The 18,635-nt window shown below is 43.2% G+C and overlaps 1 protein-coding gene across 1 annotated transcript in view; it reads right to left on the bottom strand.

The window, feature by feature from the left end:
• Positions 1-17,090: 17,090 nt before the first annotated feature.
• Positions 17,091-18,635, bottom strand: part of RNASEH2B (ribonuclease H2 subunit B) — a 42,654-nt gene continuing 41,109 nt past the window's right edge. Inside the window, exon 10 of the mRNA XM_031615869.2 lies at positions 17,091-17,231. Coding sequence (XP_031471729.1) covers positions 17,199-17,231 — 33 coding nt within the window. The 3' untranslated portion in view covers positions 17,091-17,198. The remainder of the gene's footprint in view (positions 17,232-18,635) is intronic.

Genomic DNA, 18,635 nt, shown 5'->3' with positions numbered 1-18,635 from the left:
GTCCAGGCAGATCCTTCCTGTACTCAGCACTGGTGAGGCTGCAACTCAAGCACTGTGTTCGCTTTTTGGGTTCCTCACTACAAGAAAGTCATAGAGGCTCTGGAGTGTGTCTGGAGAAGGGCAACAAAGCTACATAAGCCTGGAGCATAAGTCTTATGGGGAGAGGCTGAGGGAACTGGGATTGTTCAGCTTGGAGAAGAGGAGGCTCAGGAGCGATCTCAGTGCTCTCCATTACCCCCTGAAAGGAGGTTGTAGTAAGGTGGGGTTCAGCCTCTTCTCCCAGATCAGTAGGACGAGAGGGTAATGGACTTTAAGTTGCACCAGGGAAGGTTCAAGTTGGATATTAGGAAACATTCCTTCTCAGAAAGAGCAGTGAGGCAGTGGCACAGGCTGCCCAGGGAGGTGGTGGAGTCACCATCCCTGGAGGTGCTCAAGAACCATGTAGACGTAACACTGAGGGACATGGTTAGTAGGCATGGTGGTGATTGGCTGATGGTTTGACTAGATGATCTTAGAGGTCTTTCTAACTTAATTATTCCATGACTCTTACCAGAAGTAGTACTCTGTGGTATACTGATTACTTGGAGGATGGGAGCTTACAATGCCAGGTGGTTTTATGCAATGCTCTACAAAAGGACATAGTACGCTGAGAACAGCTTACGCCCAGAACTCATTACAACACAGGCAAGAACCCTTAGTGAGATCTTGCCTTGAGTATCAATGTTCTGTTCACCAACATGGACCCAGCATTAATGATGCTGCACAGACATTTCATTTCTTTTTGATAGTTCTTGGACTCAGTATTGCCATAGGGCCTCCCTGTCCTAAATTCGATGTTTCCTCTTGTGTAGAGCACAGTGAAACCAAAGCTATGAAAAAAATGTTCTGGGGCCCCCAACACAAGAAGGACATGGAGCAGTTGGAGCAGGGCCAGAGGAGGGCCACAAAGATGGTCAGAGGGCTGGAGCACCTCCCCTATATGGACAGCCTGAGAGAGCTGGGGCTCTTCAGCTTGGAGAAGAGAAGGCTCCAGGAGGATGTCATAGTGGCCTCCCAGAACCTGAAGGGGGGGCCAACAGGAAAGCTGGGGAGGGACATTTTAGAAGGGCACGTAGCAATAGGATGAGGGGAAATGGCTTTAAAGTGGAACAGGGTAGATTTCGACTAGATATTAGGAAGAAATTCTTTACTGTGGGGGTGGTGAGACAGTGGAACAGATTTGCCTGGTGAGGTTGTGGATGCCCCCTCCCTGGAAGCATTCAAGGCCAGGCTGGATGGGGCTTTGAGCAATCTGGACTAGAGAGAAGTGTCCCTGCCTATAGCAGGGGGGTTGGAAGTAGATGATCTTAAAGGTCCCTTCCAATCCAAACCATTCTATGATTCTATAATATTAGAGAGACCAAGCTATACCTTGGCTTCCAGTGAGCACACTGGATGACATGACTGGATGTTACTGGAAAGCAGATGGAGAGTAAAATTTAAGCAGTAAACATAAAATTAGATCTCCTCATGCTTGGGAAATCATACATGTGAAAAAGGGAAACACTGTCCTGGCCCAGAAGAGGCAGGTCTCCAGCAAAGAGCTTGAAACTGAAGGACACAACAAAGTTTATATGAATAAAATATCAAGTGACTTAAGAGCTAAAGGTTTTTGCTTAGTTTCAGTAACTTTAATATTTCAGAGTGTCAGTGCAAGAGCTAACAAGTACCTAGAGGCAGCAGGGAGTGAACACAGTGGTCTTGAAATGGTCTGTGCAGAGCAGGAGACAAACATATGAAAGGACAAGGGAGCGGGGAAAGGCATTGCAAAGGGTCATCAGCACGAGTAGAAGCTTTCTCTGGTGTAAAAGGGAGAGAAGTTTGAAGGATGGATTATGTCTAGATACATGACTCAGACTGCTGGTTTGGAGCTCCGTTTCTGAACAAATTGCCTCAGGACCTTCACCTGCTGCAGCCTATGTCTGCACAGAAGTGCATCTCCCTGGGCTGCACACCACCTCCACTATCACTGCCCTCCTTTCTCCTGGTAGGATTCAGTCAAAAGCAGTGATCAATATGGAAAAGACTGCATATTGAACTGTGAAAACAGGAAGACATGTATGTATTCCTCCTTGATGCATGTAGCTTTTAGCCTTCAGCCTGCAGAAGCCCAGATTGCTGAACCTGCATGTGCTGGGCATGCTGGGATCTAGGGATGGAGGAGGATGGCTAAGTTCATCTCTTACTTTTGTGCCCAAGTTACATGAGGAAATAACAATATGAAGGCAGATCAAAGGGTGATCTAGCTCAGCACCTTGGTAGGGGTCAGGAGAAATTCCTTAGGGAAGATCCTTGAGAATGGGAAGTGTAGCAACTGAGGCTCCACTTGGAACAGCCTGGTTTCCAGCAACCAGCAATTTATAGCCTCCCTGTCCCCAGGGTTGTGTCCAGACCACCAAGTTAAACAGCCATCGCCTTACCTTCCCTGAATCTGTCTAATCCCCTCTTGGACCCATTACTTCACAGCTCTGTAATAGCTGCACTCACAGACACCACTTGGCAGTGATACACATATGGGAGAAACCAAGCATGCCTAAGCTTGTTAAAGAAAATAAAAATGTAAGAAAGGGTGGACTTCCTGAGCCTTCCTCCCCCCCCAGCCCTCTTTTGAGGCCTTGGTTTCTCAGCTGTTCTCCCTACCAGGGGCTGCTTTCTGCCTCCTCTAGCTTCTTCTGCAGGCAGAAACCCAGCCAGGAGGATGGCAGCTGGCTGAAGCATGCTGATGACAACCAACTGCTCATTGCAAGCTTTAAAATGGCCCTGATGCTGTATTTCACACAAGGGCAGGTGGGCTGAGGATGGTCCAGATGAATCAGGTCATACATATGCAGTGAAAAGCATGCCCCAAGGGCCAGATGTGTTTCACAGCACTTATGTACTCCACTCCTCTACCCAGGAGCAAGGCAACTAGTTCCCTTTAAAATCTGCCCCTTTGCTGCTGCTACTACACCACTAATGATTTACCTTTGTTTAGTGCTGGCAGAAGCAGTGGCTTTGCTGATCTGGGTGTGCAACTGGTTCCTGGCTGTTCCTGGGGCAAATCTCATGATCACTGATGCCAGTGAAAAGCTATGCTTAGGCTGATGGACCCACACAGCAGCAGTGAGATCTGTCAACAGAGATTGACGTTAGTGTTAAATCCAACTGTAGCTACAGGGCATCTCTGCTGGGTTGCGACAGTAGCAAAACCACCTTGAAAGCCAGATTTCAGCCAATGCACCATGAGGGACACTTTAAAACAAGTTAAAGGGTTTTATGACCTGATTTGGCCTTATTTGCTCTGAGTACTGCTGCCATGAGTACAGCACTAATCTGGTTTGGTCACAGTAGAGTTCACATTTTCATGGGCTGATGACAAATTAGTATGAGGCTCATTTACTTTGCAAAGAACAAGCCATCAGCTCCCAAGCTGCACGGACAACCAGTCCTGCAGATGCCAAATTCCCTGCCTCTCCAAGAGCCGTTTACCTGCAACAGTCTTGCTTCAAAATCACAAGTGACCTTCACTGAGTTTTTGAGTGTGTTCTTTGTTCTACAGTGCTGGAATCTCCTAGGGATGTCATGAAACTGCTGTCAGCTTCCTGGGGGAGTGGAAGCAGATGAGTCAATACAGATACAAAGAGGGCGAAGGAATATAAGAATGCATACACCCTGTGCTTCTGTAGCATCACCTCTAGTCTGCCAAGTCACAGTTAGAATAGGATTCTCAGGATTTTGCCTTCTCCTTCCCTTGGTCTGATACATTTATTCAAGCCACCTCACATGCATTCTCTGGGCCTGGCCATGTTACACTATGCTCATCTTCTTCCATCTCCCATAAGCAATCCTAACACAGTTTCACTCTGCAGCTCTCAGATTTGTCATTGCTTCTTTTGCTGTGCGGTGTGTAGAACTCACAGTGTGGCAAGCAACAACAGGAATCAGAATCAAAGCAGCAGCTCTACCAATCAGACAGAGCTGGACTCAATGAACCAGCAGAGCCCAGAAGAACGAGGAGTCTCACAGGACAGCACAGGCATCTGAGACGGAGGCACGTTGTTTTGGCCAGAGCTTTCTCCTGGGGTGGCTAATGAGAGAGGTCTGCTCACAATGAGCTCTGCTTGGAGACTTTCCTGGCAGTTTTTTTTAACACCTCTTCTTGTTCTCACTTGTTATCTGTCAACAGCTGAAGCCAGTTGGCTTCATGGAGGGCGTACAAAAGGGAGCAATGAAGAGAGTGGATTTCCAGTCACACAAGAACACAGTGCTTTAGCAATGGCAACAGATATTCTGGGCTTAATGTTTTGTCATAATACGTGGAAAGTAAGAAACAATCCATTGATACTGAGCACTTTAATGGAAAAAAGAAAAAAAAAAAAGGTTTCATTCCAAACTTTAAGAATGCCAATATTGTGTAATAAAAATGGTAAACAGAAGTGTTCAGAGCTTTTGCTTTGAGTCCCAAAATGAAAAAAGATGAAGCTTTATTACTTTTTAAATTTAAATACGTCTAGAGCCTTTCACTTTGGCTGCTAATATAAAGATGATGGGATATCACAATGTGACACCACAGCAGCCTTTTCAATGAGGAAAGAGCCCTCAAACATTGGTTTGCTGGTATGATATTCACCAAGAGACTATTTAATAAAAAAACCTTGCAGGAAGAGGGCACGTATCTGCAAGCTGGATCAGGATCCATTAGTACAAATGGACTTCAGAGCTTTGATCCTCCCATTTCAAGAGAATAGACACATGCTCTGAATGTCTATGTTCCACTTCATCAAAATCACTTCACTGTGGTCAAGAGGAAGCAAATGTCAGGATGACTTGAGACGGGCAGTGGGTACCCATCTTCATGTGCTGGGCATTGAGAATGGCTAAAAAACACAAATGAATTGGAGCAGCTTCAGCCAGAATTCTGAGGAAAATGCCTCAACACTGGGGATATTCAGTTGGAGAGCCCCTGTTCATAACCCTGAGTCAGGGAGCAGGGGTATTTGAACTTAAGCCAAAAGTATTTTAACCTATTGCCTGTGCACTAGGGAGGTAGAGTAGGCTCCAAAACCAGTCCCTCTTTGCAAAAGAGGCCCAATTTTCCCTGGGAAGCCAACCCCTCCAGATAGAAATGGTTTGCATCAGAAATGTCAGCATAGAGCACAAATAATGCTGGGGACTACCCACTGACAAATTAAAGGTGTACCCAATCTCTCATCTCCATACACATTCATTTTGTCAGCATTGCCAAAGGTACAAAAAGAAGGACAAGAATGTGGGAAGTTCCCAAGCCTTTGAGCACACAGTATGACGGCACATTTATTACCTAGACTCATTGGCTGCTATCTGTGTCATTTACTTGGGTGGCTTGTTCTGCCAAGTCCACATAAGGCATTAGGAGAAAAGCAAACACGTTTCCAACTTTTTATATGAATTAGAGTCACGGCACAGGCTCTCTCATGCTTCACTTCTATGGAAAATACTTCTTTTATTTCGTACCCGGCAGTTTTCCTCCTACACATCGTGCAGACAAATAAACAGCCATACAATCTAGCCAAGGAGGTTAGCAGGCCTGACAGTGTGCTGAGCCAGTCTTTTACATATGTTATATATTCACCTTTTGTCTGGCATCTGCATTGCACTTGGGAAAACACTCGCACGCAAAGGGATGGGCTCTGGGGAATGGAGAAACATTATCTAGCACGGGAATACTCAATTAATTTTCAGCAAGCAGCTTTTATAATACATAACATACACTTAACATAATACACTTTGGTCTCGTGCCAGAGATTTTAAATGATTAGGCTGTATCAATTTACTCTTGAAACACTGATTAAAATCTCAAAACTTTCATAGCAAATGATGCATGAACCAGAATCTGAAATGTGATGATTGAAATATTGCAATGTCACAGATTCATCACACAGCCTTTCCAAATCTACTCTTGGTTTCAGCTGGCCCCTTAAATGTTCTGCTCACGCGTCCCAGTGATCAACTCTTTTCTCTCGCTTCATCTCCCCCTCCCCAGCCCTTCGCTTCTTGGAAAGATAATAGCCAGGCCTTAATTGAAGCAAACAGGTCATTAAAATAGTAATTTTGTAGACATTTGCACTGACAGACATTCATTCACTGCCAAAGACAAGCAAAGAATGAAGGACTGGATATTGCATGCACATTAATTCTACCATGGGTCCAATCAAAGTTAAACATCCTCCTCCCTTCTTACTGTGAGAAATTTTCACTGGGCACAGAATTAAAACAAAGAAAACCAAAAAATAACGATTCAGCTCTTGCCCTGTGAATCACACCTTAAAGCAGGCCTTGTCAAACAACGTCACACCTTCTCCATTGAGAAGGAGGACTCCCATCTCCCATTCCTTGGTACACACTCACATCTCTCAGCTGTTACAGATAAGACAGGTCAAGTCACCCCGATTACTTTTACGATTTCCCTGCAGGATTGCTCTCATCACGTCATGCACTTTTTTTTTTCTCACTGGAATCCAGGCAATCCAAGCCAAATTTCCTGCTGTGCAAAGCACAGCGTCCAATGACATGGCCCGACCTAGAAACCACCGCACTAGAGTTTTCTTGAAATGTTAGTTTAGTAGTGAGCCACAGCAATAAATCCAGTATTGGGTCTCAAAAGTCTGTACAAATAAGTACACTTGGCCTTCTTCGAGTTGCTGCTTCCAGGACCCTTCCCCAGCTGTCAACCTGCAGTGCCTCCAGGGAAGGTGATGTGTGACCCAGGGAGGTGGCTGGTGAGGGTATCCTGACCTGCCCCAGGGTGGGAGGGCATTCACTGCCCTGAAGGCAGGTAGCTGAGCTTGGGCTCATCCTGCCTGACTCCAGGTCAAGTTCAGAGTCTTATTACAGTGGGATTTTTCCCAACATGACCAGAGGAATGAGGCACCACCAGGGCCCCTGTCAGCACTCAAATGAAGATACACTTCTGCTGTCTACAGTGACTTTGGAGAGAACTGAGCTAGCAAAGCATTCAATTACATGTGTAAAATGAGGCAGGGTGACCAGGGCAAGGCAGCAGCTCATGTAGCTGCCTCCACATGAACTGCCTGTGTGCTCCATTGCCATGTCCATTGGCAGGTTAGGGCTGACGTGCCTGACCACAGCAAATATCCCATCTGCACCAAAGAGTATTCAAGGACAGCTGGGATGGAGCCCTGGACAGCCTGATCTAGTGCCTGATTTAGAGGCTGCCAACTCTCTCACAGCAGGGGGTTGAAACTCAGCAACCTTTGAGGTTTCTTCCCATCCAAGCCATTCTATGGTGCTACAATTCCATGAACTAAGACCTGGGGAGATTAACTCCGTTCCAGATCTGTCAGGGGCTACATGAGGGAGGGAAAAACCAGAAGAACAGCACATCACCATCTCAAGGTGATGTCCCCAAGGCTCTTTCCTACCCACCTGCGATGCAATGCTTTCATGCTGTGCTTCCTGCATTTTTGAACTGTGTCCATGAGCTCTCCGTGGTCCACCATGTCTCACATGTCACTGCTAAGGGACAACTTCTGTGCTCTTTTCAGAGCTTTTCTCTTCTTCAGCTCAAGCTGCATGTATGCAAAGGGAAAAAAAAAGTCCTGAATGAGATCATTTTTCTCCTCTCATCTCAGACATTCAGCCAGGGTTACTGGAATAAAGCAGAGAAGCTCTTTTTCCACAGCAAGCCATCTGGTTGACATAGACTCACACTGATGCTAATCTGTTGGTTTTTTCTTTTCTTTTCTTTTTTTTTTTATTTTTATTTTTTTTTCCTGAGGAACACTTCATCTGCAGCTGTAAATTCAGACCTGCTCCCTCTGTGTGCAGAGCATTCATTCTGCGCACTTATTTATTACCGTATTATGCCCCATTCTAGGTGTCAGGAAATCATTGTTATCCTTGGTGTGTCTACGTTGTTCTAATGTCAGGGATGTACTTTCAAATGGAAATTAAGCAATTATGTTTCACATGGGGAAACCTGACAGATGCATAGATTTTTACACCACTGGCAATGTCGCTGTCACAAAAGCAGACATTGTTCTCGGCGGACTGTCAAAGAAATATAATGTATTTCAAGAGCAAAGGGGGATGGGGAGGGGATTGAGGAGGGGGCGTGGGGTAATTAACTGTGTGATTCAAGTTCATAGATCACGGGGCTGCTTAACTTCAAGATGCAGTAAAGACAGGACAATGGGTCTACTTAACTCATCCTTCAAAAGGAGCCTGGCCGTAGCCTTTAAAACACAAATACACATTTTCAACCCTATCTTAACTTCCACCTAGTGTTAAACCAGGATGCTGCTGTATGAATCACTAGGGTTGGAAAAGATCAGCAAGATCACCTAGTCCAACGATCAGCCCATCACCACCGTGCCTCACCATGTCCACGAATGTCCTTCAGCACTTCATCCACAAAGTTCTTGGATGCCTCCAGGAACGGTGACTCCACTACCTCCCTGGGCAGCCTGTTCCAATGCCTCACTGCTCTTTGTGAGAAGAAATTTTTCTAATACCCAACCTGAACCTCCCCTGGTGCAACTTGAGGCTGCTCCCTCTTGTCCTACGCTTGCTATTCGCACTGCTTGGCTAGCAATTTTAGTGCTGTAGAGCCACTTAAGTGCCATAAGTCTTGAAGAGCCATGCCACATCCCAGTTCGCCCAACAACAGCTCTGTGCTGGCCAGGCAGCATCCTCAGGGGAGGGAGCTGAGGTCCTGCACCCAGTGATGACTGAGTCCCATAGGATATGGCTTGAGTTTCTGCTCAGCCCACATTGTTGTAATGCAGCCCATGCGGCACAGCCCTCTCTCCTCCTCCTTGCCTTCCACTGGTTATTTTTGGTTTGCATTCAGCAGCCTTCTATGTAATTATTCCCTGCCCTTGTCCATTAGCTTCATCCTGCTTCCCAGGGGCTGTTGACCAACAGCAGCCCACAGCTGGCAGGCAATCAGCATGGACCAAGGAGCTGTGCTTGTGCCAGTGGAAGTCAACATGAATCTGGGGCACAAGGAATAAAGTCTTCTAAAAATGTTTCAATCAAATATTCAGTAAATACATGGCATTCAGTAAGGGCTGTACATCAAAAACAAAGCATCTAAATAAATCAATTTAAAGGCAATATCAAAAAGCACTTAACACCGCTCGGGGAGGATTTTCTTGTTTTTGTTTAATGGATATTTTAGATGGGCAAATCAGTACTCAGTAAGGTACAGTTCCTATGGTTGAGTTTACAAGAGTCAGTTGGAGATCAAGCCTCCTGTAAGCCAAGGGCTGCACTGAACATAGCTAAAGAAATGGGTCTCGCCTCAAGGAGTTCACCTTAAAAATACAAGGCATCACTAAACCACAGGCAGGGGAAAAACGCAAATTTCTATCTATCTTCTCTCTCCTCCATGAGGAAATAAAGGCATGCCTTGTCTCAGATCTCAGAGGGGTTTTGGAGGAAGTCAAGAACCAAATCAAGATGACTTAGATGCCAGCTACACCTCTCAACTCTTCCTTTTAGGAAAGTCAGATTTACCACTGGGAGAGGGGGAAAAAAATCACAGAGTGGGTTCAGATTCAGCAGGATGGAGATACCTGAGGCCTGAAGCTCTCAGAGGCATTGGCTCCTGGATACATCTGCTGTGTCCAGAGACATGACCCTACTCCATCTCTGCAGCCCGAGGAACTTGGCTGGAAGCTACAAGCCATAGGTCTTGAGCAGGGAACCAGCACATCTGGCTGCAGGACAGGAACCTGTCTGGCACTGTCTTCTCCAACTCCCTGCTCCCTTCTCCTGCTGACCTACCTGCCTTGGCCCCAGCTTCTGTTTTAATTCTTTCCCTGATCCCCCTCAAGAAAGTGTCCCCTGTTCATTAAAACCTTACTTATTTCATTCCCAGACCCAAGACAGGAGACAAAACCTGAAAGCAGTGCTTGAGGATGTTAAAGTTTGCTGAAAGGACTAGTGCTGCTTTAACACCAGCCATGGCTTCTTCAACAAGAAACAAGTATTACTGACCCACGGATTAGGTAGGGGCATTAGCACTAGGACCAGGTGGGCTTCTGTCAAGTAAGGCTGGGCTGGAGGAAGACAACCCTTTCTAGCCCTCTACAAATACTTATTTTACCACAATTTATGGTAAATTCTATGTGTAAAACAGATAGAATTCTTCCTAGGCAAATTCATAGCTCATGCAGTGTCTCATTGAGTGCCAAAGGAAAAAAAAAAAGTTAGTGATGTAACAGTGGGTCACAAGCAATCTATGCCCGTGGCAGTGCAGGCAGCCCTGGAAGCTATGAATCTGAGAAAAATGCATGGTGCAGTCCCAGGGTACTATCAATGGACTGCCTGCACCGTGTGGTCAAAAGGCAGGATGTGATCTATATATGTATAGAACTGAAGAATGCTGAGTAGCAGCCCCAAGTCCTTTCTGCAAAACTGCTCTCTGTCCAGGCAGCCCTCAACCTACATCACTGCAGGGGATTCTTCCTTCCTAGGTTCAGGTCTTGGCATTTGTCACTGCTGAATTTCATAAGGCTCCTGTCACTCTGCTACCCCAGCTTGCCTCACTTCCTCTGAATGACAGCCCTGAGTGTATTGACTGGTCTAGCTACCTTGGTGTCACCTGCAAACCTGACAAGAGCACACTCCTCCATCTCCTTCAGGTCACTAACATAGCTGTTAAACAGGACAGGTCCCAAGGCAGACTTGCAATACCCCACATCATAGGCATCCAGGTAGGGCCTGACCAGTAGCCTTGACCTTCCAAGCCTGAGCATGCAACCAGGCTTTTACTCATCTGATTGTCCTCATCCAGACCATAATGTCACAGTCTGGGTACAAAGAACTATTGGAAACTGTGTCAAAAATGTCGCTGAAATCAGTACAAGCAATGCCACAATCCCAAGCCTTTCCTCTTCACTCAAGAGTACCTGGTACTGTTAGGATAATGGCTTGCTCTCTGTCAACCCATAAATGTGTTAATACCTGCTGCCTATTTATACTCAATAGTTCCAAACTCCAGGACAGAATTTAGATACACAACTCACATTATGTTCAATAGGATTTGTGTGGCTGAATTTTGGCAGTTGAAAAATGCTTCCACGTATCCAGAGCAGAACACATGGACACAAGGATGAAGACATCTGAGAATGCCATTGCTTGTAGTTATTCTGCAAGTCCCTTGGGACAGATATTTCTCAGTGGTCTTCAAAGCCAAGCAGAACTTTTCATGCTCTGTAAAAATAAATTGCCCTCTATAAAGAACTGCTGAGTAGGGCCTGGAAAACTCTGGTCCCAGCATCTCTCTGATCCTTACAAGTGCTACTAAGCCAACTCATTTCTGTAGTGGTTTTCTTTTAAAAAGGTCCAGTAACATTTTCTCATTGTGGTTGCATGCTACCTAGTGCTTTTCACATCCCATTTGTACAACTAAAGAAGAGCATTTACTGTTTAACTTCCAGACAAAAAGAGGGGATGGAAAAGAGCTGAACCCTGGTTGTCTTTGTTCTCCTGTTATGTCCAAGCTCTCTCCTCTCTGCCCTTTCTTCTGCCCTTAAGCACAGGCTCACAGACTTTGCAAGCTACTGAGTTAATCTGCCATCCAGCATGTTACCTTGGGAACAATCATCCCACTACAACCCTACAAAGATGTTTTTTGCTGGGCTTACAGTTCAGTACTCCGGGAAGGCCAGAAGTTTCAATCTGTGCTTACTGAAGGCAAAACTGTACTAAAGCAGCACAAAAGCTCTAGGGGCTTTTGCTTGTGGGAGCAATTGGCTGTACTAAATCTTCCACAAATCTTCTATTCCTTAGGGCCCAGCCTAACAACTCTTAAGCTGGATCTAGAGGAAAACTTCCCTCTGTTGAGGTTTGGGAGCCCAGGTCAGGGCCCGGACACTCCATTGTCAGCCTCCCACAGCGTCATGAACCAAGCGGTAATCCCACACTGCTTTTCCTGAAATCAGAGTAAATTGGTGTCTCCGTGTAACTCCATTCTCCAAGGAGGTATTCTTCCTTGTGGTAGGCATATGGGAATTTGGAAAGTTCAGGTTGAGTTCAGGGGGTTCAATTTTAAATATATTTTTATTTAAATGTAATCCTGCGAGCTAGTAACTGTCACAAATCGCTGTGATGAGGCTGGGAGACATAATTCACAGTTTATAGATTGAAGGCTGAGGGACAGAGAACTGAAGGGTATGCTCAGATATACTCTTTCAGCTGAGCCTTAACAGCTTAAGCAGTTATGACCCCTTGGCTGCTGGTTGCTGCTTTAATTCACACTGAAAGCCTGGATGTACCTCACCAATACCTCACAGCATCGCAGCCAGAGGGGTGGGGGGCAGTTAACAGCCGAGAAACAATAACTGAAAATTAAGGGGCTAAAACTCCTTAAAATCAGTCACAAGCACGTCTGGAAAAGGGCGTCTGGATAAACTTGCCTACCTTCATTGCTTGCATGCTAAGCAGACAGCTTAGTTCAGTTTCTCAGTGCTTCCTTGTGGGCTAGTGGGAATGTTTCAGGCATTGGAGAGTGAACTTCAAAATAAGCACTTACAAATGTTGCCCTTACAATCACGGAACAGTAAATTGTGAGGCAGGGAGGAGGTAACAAACCAGGGCATCTCAGGCACTCCTCATATGTCTTCCTCTCCAGAACTCTTACCATCTCTGTAGTCCCTTCTTTGGACACTCTCTAATGGCTTTATGTCCTTTTTGTTCTGTGGTGCTCAAAACTGCACACAGTACTGGAGGTAAGGCTGCTCCAGTGCAGTGTAGAGCGGACAATCCCTCGACTGGTTGGCAGTGCTGTGCTCAATGCACCTCAGGATATGGCTGGCCTTCCTGGATGCCTGAGCACAATATTTAATGGAAAGCCAAAGAGATCTTCAGAGCCTGATCCATCTAGCCTGGAGGTTACATTCAATTCCTCAAATACAGGATTGACTCCCACTCTTGAAGATACTACAGAGACACTGAGGACAGCCACCTGCAAATGTTGTGTGCAAGCACACATAGTTGTCCAGGGTCATCTTACTATACATGAGAAGGAACCATATTCCAGTGGATGACTCTTCCTGGAATACAGTCACCTTTTCAGGATGCTCTCTATTAATAATGGAGAAGCTGTGTAGAGATTTAACTTGCAGGTGTTTAAAATGAAGTGAAATGACTCCTTAGTGGCTTACTTCATAGAATAGTATCATAGAATGGTTTGGGTTGGAAGGGACGTTTAAGATTATCTAGTTCCAACCCCCTACTATAGGCAGGGACACCTCCGTCCAGACCAGGTTGCTCAAAGCCCCATCCAGCCTGGCCTTTAATACTTCCAGGGAGGGAGCACCCACAGCCACTCTGGACAACCTCTTCCAGTGCCTTCAAAGGAAAGAACTTTGTAATATCTAGTCTATATCTACCGTCTTCCACTTTAAAAGCATTTCCCCTCATCTTGTCACGACATGCCCTTCTAACAAGTCTCTCCCCAGCTTTCCTGTAGGCCTCCCTCAGCAGGCCCTTTCAGAGATCACTGTTTTATCACTAGGCTACCAATCTCAGTACTTTCTGCTTAGCCTCTCCGATGTTGCAGTGGCTAAGATTAGAAAGATTATCAGCTACCACTAAATCAAATGTGACAGTTTATGAAGAATGTCTAGTAAGGTCAACTGCACAGGGACTTCAAGAGTGAGACTCATGGAAGTGGTCGGTGGTTCCATTCACACCAGGCCCAGCTCCACATTATCTGCAGGGTTGGGGAAACCTTAGATTTTGGCTGTCTTCATAAATGTAGGAGCCTGTTGGCTGTCTTCATAAATGTAGGAGCCTGTTCTGAATCTGTTTGCTTGGTTGGCTTGAAGTTAAGGAAGCATGAGGCTGTACCAAGTCAGCATCTTTGGGAAAAAAAACAAGCCCTCAGAGTGAAAAAGCAAAGGATGAACACAATGAATGCTCATTCAGTGAACATACACCCAAAGAGGCTGGATTTTAATGTATACCTTTTCAATTTTCAATCATCTCTCCTTTTTGAAAAAATTGCTGAACCCGACAGAGGCATGGTTTTAGCTGTGATAACACTGCTTGCTTTGCAACCAAATGCATTTTGAAAAGGGAGCTTTGGAAAAAGTATGGCCATTTGTGACATGACAGACCCCAAAAGATTTAAGAGTTGGGCACAGAAGGTACTACAGAGCTAAGCTTTGACACTTGAGCTATGACAATTTTCAGTCTTTGCATTACTTTGCAAACTGTCTGTATTAAACTCGGCAGTGTAAATGCCATTTCACAGAATCACAGAATCGTAGGGGTTGGAAGGGACCTCCAGAGATCATCGAGTCCAACCCCCCTGCCAAAGCAGGTTCCCTACACCAGGTCACACAAGTAGGCATCCAGGCAGGTCTTGAATACCTCCAGAGGAGACTCCACAACCTCCCTGGGCAGCCTGTTCCAGTGCTCAAAATTTAAATAGAAGCTGCCTTATATGCTTTGTCCTTAGCACTGGTCATTCTGTTTCAACAGAAAACTGCTGGCAAGTGATGGGTTTGAAATGGTAAAACGTTATGGCTTTTCATGCTTGGTTCTCATTAATACTAGTAAGCCAATCTGATTGAAAAAAAAAACAACAACACAACCCAACCAAACAATGCACAAAAAACCCCATTTACATTTGCTTTGCCCCTTGTTCTCTGGATTTGTAAAAGAAAAGGCACTAAGTCTAACAGCCCTGCAGCCTGATGTCAATACTTACTGAAACCAGAATAACATTTTGACTGAGGAACTGCTTTTCCTTTGAGTCTGATTGAATATCCTCCACAAAACCAAAACACCACAACAACAACAAAAAAAAAGAAGACACAAAAAACCCAACCCAAAACTAATCACGGAAAAAAACAAACAAGCAATCAACTAAAAATTAGAAATAAAAACAACCAAACCAATAAGAAAAAAAACACACAACCCCCCAAAAAAGCACTCATGAAAATCAAAATGGCTTTGGCCAACAACTACACGTACAGACAGATGGGTTTTCACCAGACTATCTGTACAGTAAAGTCCTCAAGGATTAATGTAAATGCATCACTGATTCTGTCTTATCAAGTTTTTAGATTTGTATCTATTTCAGGATTCATTTTTTTCCTTCAGCTCAGTCTGAGAAATACGGACTAGCTTAAAAGGCCAGGGGAATTTGTACACTGATGGAACTGCACTTCTCTTCGTATTTCTCTGTGAAATTAATAAATGATCAACAAATGATTTCAAAATTATTTATTTCCTTTTTTTTTTTTTTTTGCACATAAATTAAAAGTAAAATCTGAAATAAAAAATGGAACAACAGTTTTCTGAAATATATATAGCCTTATTTTTACATCAAGTGCTTTTTGAATACAAGTTAGAAAAATACAAATTTCATCTTGGACCCATTTAATATTCATGCATTACTGCCTAGAAAACTAAAATATATATTTTTCTTTCCTTGAAAAGGGACAGTGAACATTGAACAGTGAACTTGTCCCTTGAAAAGGAACAAATGTGAAAGTAACAAAGAATTCAGTGCAAATTTCTCAAATGAGCATTCAGATTACATTTCTTTTCATACCTGATTTCTAAATGGTTCATAGTTCAGTTCTCTCCCATTTTGAAACAATCAATCATAAATGCAAGGGAAAATTGAATACACCAATGCCTCTCCATCTTGTAGATTTCAGGAATGTCCTAATAAACTCTTCTGGATGTTCTTGTTTGACCTGAAGTCGGGCAAATTTTGTGGAAGCAAAGCATCTCTTGATTTCTGATCTAGAATGCCTCAAACACATTCCAGATTTTGGTCACTGGTATCACAGTGAACTGGGTTCACAGTTAAAATGTATAGAAATAAACAGACATGATGCTTAAAATCATGTCCCTCATTATTTTAACAGTTCTATAACAAAAAAATTAGATACCAAAGACAGTTTGATAAAGTTATTTAAATTAGAAATGTCAGCCTGCACCTGGCATATCATTAAGGATCTCATTAGCATCCATTTTCTCCATGTTCTATGTGAACTCCGGTTGACATTTTGGTTGAAGTTCACTCCATGGAAAATATCTTATATACATCCATAACAATAAAAAGGTGTCTCTTATTTTTTGTTTTCACCTAAAGGACTACATAGGTTTCAGCTTTGTTCTCAACATTAAAAAATGTACATGTTGATTTAATTTAGGTTTCATTCCCCCAGGAAGAAAAAACCAGAACTACAGTTTCTCCATCAACCCCTCTGAACAGACCCTTAGCCCAAGCCTGAGCACCTCAAGAATCAGCCTGCTCACACAGACAGAGCTAGGTAACCTCTTCTGGATACCAGAACAGGGTTGGACAAAATCATTCAAATCAAGTTCAGTGAAATAACTCTTAAGAAAAAAAAGTTGAAATGTCTTTAAAACATAAAAAGTTAACATTTCTCATTATTTTGATGATTTTAAGTCTGAACAATTGGACTTTTAGTCTAAAAGAGTATTTTGCTGAATGTGGCTAGAATTTGAAATATAAATGTGAAAATTGCATAAAGCATTTTGCTACGCAGCTTCTAAATCTTGAAATTATGGCCACTAAAATCATTTGCTCTGTTAAAAATAACCAGAAAATAGAAAATTCATACAAAATCAAGTAATTATATAGGACTTGCTCAAGGATGCTATTGGTCTGATCTTGCAAAATACATAGGCAGGTGCTTAATTTTAAGCACGTGAGTCACCGTGCCAAGAGAGGTTTTATGGCAAACACTAATGCACAAATATTAGTTAGACCAGCTCTTCCACTTCAAGATAAGCATAGACATAAGTGCTTTGCTGGATATGGATCAGGATGCTCAGCACCTAACAGGACTTTAGGCCCTGGTCCAGCAAAGCACTTATCCACACGAACAACACTGCTGACTTTAAGATCACTGCTCATGTGCTTAACATTAGGCATGCTTGTAAGTGCTTTCCTGGAAGGGCCCGATAGACCAATAGTGGATAAGCTATAAAATCTGAAGCACTGTATGTTTAACACACCGCATATTTAACAATGTTAATCTGCTGAGATTTGCTTTTTCTTGGAACGGGGCACGTCTAACTTTAAGCATTTATTTTCAGAAAGTGCGTTAAAAAAGCCTTTAAAAGCTGCTTTGAGATTATGGCAAGTTAAAATAATATTAGCAAGTCTCCTTACGCTTCTTTCATTTCTTCTTTGGATGTTTTTGTGCAGGCATCTAAAAAGAAAAGAAAAAATCCTAGGCATAAGAATTAATCTATTCAAATAAGCATCCGTGCATTTACTTTTTCTCTAAAAGCCATGAAGTCAGATGCAATTAACACCTGAAAGAATCACTGACTCTTTTAAATTCCAGATGTGAATGCAAATTCTACCATCATTTTGTACCATCATTTTCACCGAAAAATATCAAATCATCAATTGTCACTTCCACAAATAGAACTTATTTTATTACTTCAGCCTGAAAATGATGTGCACGTCTAACCCTGATACATCCCCAAGTTAGTACTTTATTTCCATATGAAGTTTTCCATGCTCACTGATGTCAGTCTGTTTGCAATGCGATGTCTTAAAAGAGTGGGTCTACAAGAGCAGCTTAATCCCAAACCAACTACAATAAAAGCATCACAACTCATCAGATATTTACATGAGTGTGTAGAAACAGCATGCTAATTCTGAAAGAGAAATAAAGTAAGACCATATTTCTGAATGGTGCTGGCATATTGTCTCAAACTAAGCTAAGAAGCAAGAAACAGCAAAGCAGTACTTCATAATGACCTAGTGCTACTGCTGGCCAGTCACAGTAACTATATTTAAATCCTCATTGTGGTAGGAAATATTGTTTTATGTATTTGGCACCACGTGTTCTTCATAACTTCTTATAGCTACACGTTAAGAAAGTTTCAAAGTTACTAAACGTATTTCATTCTTTCCTAACAGGAAAAGAGTTTTGTTTTCACATGAAAGCTGTAATGGCTCTTGGAAATGGCTCATGTTCCTCTGTCATGCACAAATTTCTGCTCAAAGACACGGTAACTAATCAAACTACAGTTGCTGTAAGTTACAGTATAGCCGTCAGCTGAAGTTGAGATGTGAAAAAATAAAGCACAGTACATGCACATACAGAAGAACTCTAGACTACTTCTTACACGCAGAGATTGATGTGAAAGCTATGTTTAGAGAAAGAAAAAAAGAAAAGCTCAGATCAGAAGTCCACCTGTATCAGGACTGCCCTTCTGTCCTAAAGTCTGACAGAGAAATAGGGTTTTTTTCCTAGAAGAAATGTTCTCAAATTTTTCAGTCAACGAACAGTTCAATGCATTTCCAAATCTATTTTAAAAAATACTAAAAGTAGCAGATTTATATATTCAGAATAAGAAATATTATTATCTATCTGTCCCACTTCACAGCTTGTTTCTTCTGTAAACCTCTCCCATTCATGTTTTTCTGCTGAAATTCCCATCCCATGCTTGCTTCCTTTCTCAAAATTTTCCAATGCTCAGAATTGGTTTTCTCTTGAGAGATGCAGTTTCTTTCCTCTCATTTTCCAAAACATTCCTTAAGATGTTAGTTACTGCAGAAAGCTTCACAATTAACATGACAATAAGTGCCTATTTGTTCT

The sequence above is a fragment of the Phasianus colchicus genome, chromosome 1 (assembly GCF_987193195.1).
Source record: "Phasianus colchicus chromosome 1, bPhaCol1.hap1.1, whole genome shotgun sequence".
Taxonomy (NCBI): Eukaryota; Metazoa; Chordata; class Aves; order Galliformes; family Phasianidae; genus Phasianus; species Phasianus colchicus.
This window is presented reverse-complemented; position numbering and strand designations above follow the sequence as displayed.